Source organism: Diaphorina citri, unplaced genomic scaffold, assembly GCF_000475195.1.
Source record: "Diaphorina citri unplaced genomic scaffold, Diaci psyllid genome assembly version 1.1 scaffold2276, whole genome shotgun sequence".
NCBI lineage: Eukaryota > Metazoa > Arthropoda > Insecta > Hemiptera > Psyllidae > Diaphorina > Diaphorina citri.
Genome location: NW_007379701.1, coordinates 47,182 through 53,730, shown reverse-complemented (window position 1 = coordinate 53,730; position 6,549 = coordinate 47,182). Strand labels below are relative to the sequence as shown.

The 6,549-nt window shown below is 42.1% G+C and overlaps 1 protein-coding gene across 1 annotated transcript in view; it reads right to left on the bottom strand.

Annotated features, from left to right (window-relative positions):
- Positions 1 to 1,339: 1,339 nt before the first annotated feature.
- The window catches only part of LOC103518621 (CLIP-associating protein-like), a gene marked incomplete at its 3' end in the record, with an annotated part of 18,228 nt that continues 13,018 nt past the window's right edge, over positions 1,340 to 6,549 (bottom strand). The window contains exons 2-6 of the mRNA XM_017447871.2: positions 6,087 to 6,271; positions 4,236 to 4,417; positions 3,142 to 3,358; positions 2,342 to 2,556; positions 1,340 to 1,478 (exon numbers count right to left, since the gene is read on the bottom strand). Of these exons, the coding sequence (XP_017303360.1) occupies positions 1,340 to 1,478; positions 2,342 to 2,556; positions 3,142 to 3,351 (564 nt within the window). The remainder of the gene's footprint in view (positions 1,479 to 2,341; positions 2,557 to 3,141; positions 3,359 to 4,235; positions 4,418 to 6,086; positions 6,272 to 6,549) is intronic.

Below are 6,549 nucleotides of genomic sequence, written 5' to 3'. Positions count from 1 at the left end.
TCTGCTTTAGCCTTTCCACAACTTTTGTAGATATCACAGCATAACTAAGTGCCTCCTTTGCAATCGATTTATATATTTCAACAATCTTTTTACACTGGTAATGCCGCCACTCGTCGCTGAAGTGGCTCCTCAATTGTCCTCACGTGGCTGAGTTCTTTCGAACTACAAGCACAGAGCGGAAAAAACTTCAACGGTCCCCGACAAATTTGTAGATGACCACCAGACTGGAAGGACAAAATGGCAGATATTGGTTAGGTTCATAATGGACATCTACATTATTCTCACCGTTGTGTTTGATTAGATACTTGGTCTTATTACTTCCGACTAGAGTTTTATATGTACACTAGCTGAATTCCGTCGCGTTCATCCCGAGGCATGGCCAAACTTGTGGAAAATAATAATAAAAAAAAATACGGTCGCGCTGCGCGCTACCTGTTAGCTGCATAGTTATCAAACTAAAAACATAAACGAAACTCAAAATGTTGGTCGAGAGCGAAACCTTTCTCTCCCGCAGTCTCTGCACTCTGTGTATTTCTTATGGAGATTTTAGCGATCATATCTCAGGATCGATTTAGATTTTCGCAAAATCCTTTCTTATTGCACACTAGACCATAAAAGGAATATTCCTACCAAATTTCAGCTTTCTAGGTGTTGTGGTTCTCGAGATAGAGCGATCAGTGTGTGAACTATGAAATGTGAATGGATCTTGTTCTTATAATATAAGATTTATAGTTTCCTTGAAAAAGTCTTCAAATGTAGATGAAATTTATGTCCGAAGTAAAACCAAATATTCAACAAAATATAAAGGTTAGAATACGTAGGAGAAGAAAATTATGTTGTTGATAGGTAGGGGACATACTACGGGATGGGCATGCTACGATACAGACCATTTGGGTTTAATGTAGCGGTTGTGCCGTTGTTTCATTGTTATATAAAAAAAAAAATCGGCACTGAAACACTCATCCGCCAGGTCGTGGGTTCGATTCCAGCCCGCGGCGAACTTTATGTCTTCCTCCTCCTTCTTCTTCTCCTCCTCCTCTTCCTTCTCTTCCTCCTTCTCCTCCTCTTCCTCTTTCTCCTCCTTCTCTTCCCCCCTTCTCTTCCTCCTCCTCTTCCTCCCTCTCCTCCTTCTCTTTCTCTTCCTCTTCCTCTTTCTCCTCCTTCTCTTCCTTTTTCTCCTCCTTCTCTTCCTCTTTCTCCTCCTTCTCTTCCTCCTCCTCTTCCTCTTCCTCCTTCCTCTTCCTCCTTCCTCCTCCTTCTCCTCCTCCTTCTTCTCTTTCTCTTCCTCCTCCTTCTCCTTCTCTTCCTTCTCCTCCTTCTCTTCCTTCTCCTCCTTTGCAGAATTAGGATCGGACAATAGTTTCACTATGAATGGCACTAGCTTGGATACAGTGAGTGCTTTAGTACCATATGTCACTAGAGTAGAATCCAGGAGTTTCAAGCATTGCTCCCGTACGTTGGAATTCTTGTGAGTGAACCTGGACGAAACAGAATAGAGATTCAATGAGTTACATGTTTTACGATCTTCTAACACGCAGTCAATGAGTCTGCTCACATTGACTGAGTAGTAGGCATGTTGCGATATATCAAAATCCTATATATATATATATATATATATTTCCCCTCCGATAAATCGATACATCGGATTTTTTCATATTTTCCTTGAACACGTTGAATACCAGGTCGATTTTTCTAATAGTTCGCTTGGTTCCTGTCAGCCATATATGGCGTACATCTAAATGTTCTCAATGTACTTTTCAGTCACATGTGGCTGACACGAAGTACATTATCTTCTTGTCCTCCACCCGTATTAGACCTCCACCCGGTCTGGCTAGGGGACGTTAAACAGAGAGTAGACTAGCGTCTGGCTGTGGGACTATAAACAGGGAGGAGAACAGCTAACCCTAACCAGCCTAGCTAGCTGGCAGTTTCAAAGGGTTCTCCCTGCTTTTAAAGAATAAGCACAAGTCCTCACGATGGTTGACTGCGGTTCAGGACGAGCCAATTAAACATGGCTAGAGACCATCACCCCGGTATATGGCTGATACGAAAAGATGTCTTTTCTTTACTCTGCCAACACCATTCGGCGAAAGCTAAAGCCGCTACAACAACAACAACAACAGTATTAGACATTACAATGTATTTCTTACGAGATGTTCTTGTGAGTGTTCTGTTTTGGAAGGTTTGTGATTTTTTTTTTTTTTTTTTTTTTTTTTTTTTTTTTGACGTTTGGCTGCAGTACATATATGGCTGACACGGTGTTCAATGTGTTAAAAGAGGGGAAATCATCTCAGTTTCCGAAAGGAAAATATGACTAAACTAGGGGAAATCATCAACTCACCCACTCGCTGCCAGTCGATCGAACAAGTACTGGACGGAAATGGACTCGGTTTCCATCAGTTTCATGAGGAAGAATTGTGACTTCTCCCGTATGGTCTCCTTGCTGTCCCCCAGTCTGTCTATTGTAACGGGGAGCACGGCCGCTACAAACGGCTTGAAGTCCGTCCTCATTTTATCACAGAGTTCTATCATTATTTCCAACCCTTGCAGGGATACCTGTGGAATAATCACCGTAAAATGATATGTAGTACGTAAAACGCAAACAAATGTGAAACATCGCTACGGGGAAAAAACTAGTGAGTTGTAGAAAGAACTCGGAAAAATTACCTTTTTGTAAAAAGAGGTTTGATAAAGGGACCTTAAAAAAGTGGGTCTTATCGTCCCGAAATCGAAGAGAGAAGGAAGACAGGATAGGAGAAAGACAGCCGTTCTGAGAATAAATAGTATCTCTTTAGGATAAAGTTAGCCTCACCGAACAAAAAGATTCCGTTTATGGGCCGATAATATTGAGACTATTGGGAAAAGAAATTGGGACCTTGGCCCTTTTTTTTCAGTTGAAAAAAGAAAAAATGATATTAAGATTAGTAAACTTATTTCTCGTTTTACCTCAGTTGTGGACAGAATTTCACTTAGATAGGTGTGGAATTTCACTTCTCACTCAGATAAACATACATACCTTATAGTTACTGGATGTGATCCATGGTAGTAGACTGTCCACGAAGAGACCTATATCACTGCACTGTATACTGGGCTCTCCGTCCTCATTAGTGGACAGTATCTCACTCAGATAAACATACATACCTTATAGTTACTGGATGTGATCCATGGTAGTAGACTGTCCACGAAGAGACCTATGTCACTGCACTGTATACTGGGCTCTCCGTCCTCATTAGTGGACAGTATCTCACTCAGATAGGTGTGTAGTTTGGCGCCTATGGTGAGCTTGGCTTTGGTGTCGGCTGTGGTGAGGAGGGGGAGGAACCCATCCAAATCTGTGGGAGTAGAACCCATGGTGTACCTACCTGCCGTGGGGGAAATGAGTAAATGATCAATTTTAGGTGATTTCATTGATATAATCAAATCAAATCATTAATTTATTTGGGACTCTGCTTTAGCCTTTCCATAACTTTTGTAGATATCACAGCATTACCAAGTGCCTAATTTGCGATCGCAGAGCCTTTCCACAACTTTTGTAGATATCGTAGATGTAGATGTAGACCAAGTGCCTCCTTTGCCATCAATTTTTATATTTCAACAATCTTTTTACACTGGTAATGCCGCCACTCGTCGCTAAAGTGGCTCCTCAATGGAGGAGTTGCAAATGGGAAAATATTATTAATAAAAGGTCGATTCCTATGTAAAAAGTTGTGAAAAATCAAAATCTGAGGTCAAAACACTGAAAAGAAGCTTTAAGAGGTCGAAAATCCAAATCTGAGGTCAAAACACCGAAAAAGAAGCTTTAAAAGGTCGAAAAATCAATTTTTAATTGCCGTTCTAATGAAAAAGTTCGAAGAGTTGTGACGTCAGATTTCACGTCAAAATGGACAGATCAAACGAAGCGGGAGTCATGAATTATGACGTCATCGCCTACGGGAGCGTATGCCGTGACGTCAAACTTCACGATTTACGAAAAGTCGTAGAAGAAAAAGAAAAATTTCGTTGGTCCTCATTTTTCCTGCTCTATGACTTTGAAACATCACCCAAGTAAGCACAACTGATTTAATGACCTCACGTGGTTGAGTTCTTTCGAACTCCAAGCACAGAGCCGAAAAAACTTCAACACCTTCGGGAATCGAACCCGGAGGTCCCGGGTTTCACGGTGGCCTATTCGTTAATGTCAAATAGAGGCAGACACTCCAAGCTAACTACCCTGGCTAAATGAATTGTATACTTACTTGAAAATATACCCTTCCTATTCCTGCTAGGCGTGTGTGGCGGGCTGCATACTCGGCGGGTTGGACAGGGGCAGGATATACAGGATGTCACTAGAGGTGACTGTGATATACAGGGTGTTCACGTCAGGAGAGGTCATCCCCGGTGTGACAACGGTCCGAGACGTCTTCTTCTTCCTGACATTCTGTAGGGGACAAGGAGACGAAAAAGACGTCGATCGATTAATATACAAATTTACAGAAATTACGTACAATATTATGGGAAAACTTTGAACTACATCTTTCTGACTCCCCTCACATGACGAGATGTGATAGTGGTGTGTTTCTACCTTTAGATCCACGTGGTCTGTGTCGTAGCATGCCCATCCCGTTGTATGTCCCTCATCAGCATTTCAAAGCTCCGTAGAACTTCGGGCTCAAAATTAAATGAGCACACTTTCTCTTGGAAAACGTGTCGTGTACCATTGTATAACTGCTAAGCTAAGGCTTTAGATAAAAGGGTTTTACCCATCATTCGACGAGAAGTTACCCGTCTCCTCACATTCAGCCAGCCAGAGTGAGGCCGGGACAAACCAGCAGCATGTGATTGCCCAAACGGCCACCCATTCGGATGCCAATCACGCGCAACGTTGCTTCTTAAATCTAAGTGCGTTAAGTATCCTATTGCCATTGGCTGATGTGTATCATTTTATCTTTTTTAACTTATGCCTCATCATGTGCAGGCATCTCAATTCTCACATTCACAGGCGCCTGTATTGTACACTTGATTTGTTAATGACCTACTCAACACGTATAATATACACATATGTGCAATGCTGTATAATACACACATACAATACTGTATAATATAACACTTGAGTAGCGATAAGTAAAGACAACTCATTGGATGCATAAATAGAAATGCATCCCGTTTATCACCACGACATAAATTTCATGGTCAACAAATGAGAGATTAGGAGAGATTGAACGAAGCGAGCTACAGGTTTTATCTTGGAAATTTTCTTAATTTGGAATTCATTATTTCGTTTATTTAGGGTTAAATTTTTGTTTGACTACATACTTAAAAGCCCCCTTTGAGACTTAGGTGTAGGGGCAAACAGCCCTAAAAGTTCGGTCAAGCATATAAAAATCTAGGTCGAGGGGATGCCATCAGGCACACTCCATTTGTCAAGGGTCTGGGTTTATCTTGCCCCTGAGATTAATTTAACTCCAAAGAACCCATTTAATGATGAAAATTTGTTTTTATATAGGATCTCGTTCTTATAATATAAGATTCACGCCATTGTATAACTGTTAAGGTCATTCATATCTACTCACATTGACCTCACCTAGCCCAAGTGGGACCGGGAAAATCCAGTTAGCCTTAGTGGGGCCGGGAAAATCCAGTTAGCCTTAGTGGGGCCGGGAAAATCCAGTTAGTTTTAGTGGGACCGGGAAAATCCAGTTAGCCCAAGTGGGACCGGGAAAATCCAGTTAGCCTTAGTGGGGCCGGGAAAATCCAGTTAGCCTTAGTGGGACCGGGAAAATCCAGTTAGCCTTAGTGGGACCGGGAAAATCCAGTTAGCCTTAGTGGGGCCGGAAAAATCCAGTTAGTTTTAGTGGGACCGGGAAAATCCAGTTAGTTTTAGTGGGACCGGGAAAATCCAGTTAGCCTTAGTGGGGCCGGGAAAATCCAGTTAGCCCAAGTGGGACCGGGAAAATCCAGTTAGCCTTAGTGGGGCCGGGAAAATCCAGTTAGCCTTAGTGGGACCGGGAAAATCCAGTTAGCTTTAGTGGGGCCGGGAAAAGCCAGCAGTTCCGAAAACGATTCTTCCGGGCGGGAATCAAACCCGCGACCTAACGCTTAGTACTTACGGGTCATATTGGAATCAGCTTCTAATGAATTTCAATGTCAGGAACTCAGTGCTCAGGACCAGTGAAATAACAATGTGTATTCTTTCGTGTATCTTTCAACTTGTGTATTCGTCTGTGTATTTCACAACTCGGACGCTTTAAAGGTGCATTTCATTTGTAAAATATTATGCTGCTTCTTTGATTATCTGAAATCAAAATAAAAGAATAGATTAGGTATAAATCAAGAGGATCAAACTTAAATCCTACAAAGGCTTATCTCAGCCAGCCTAGTTAACTTGAAGGCTAGCGCACCTGCGTTGTAAGCGCTAAGTCACGGGTTCGAATCCCACCCGGGGCGATATAAGGTTCGTTCTAGGAACGACTGGCTTTCTCCTAAGTTCTACTCTTTTTCTCTTCGAATTCGGGACGAGAAGACCGCAGTAGTTAAAGGTGTCCCTCTACTAAGCCTCTTGAAAAAACCTCT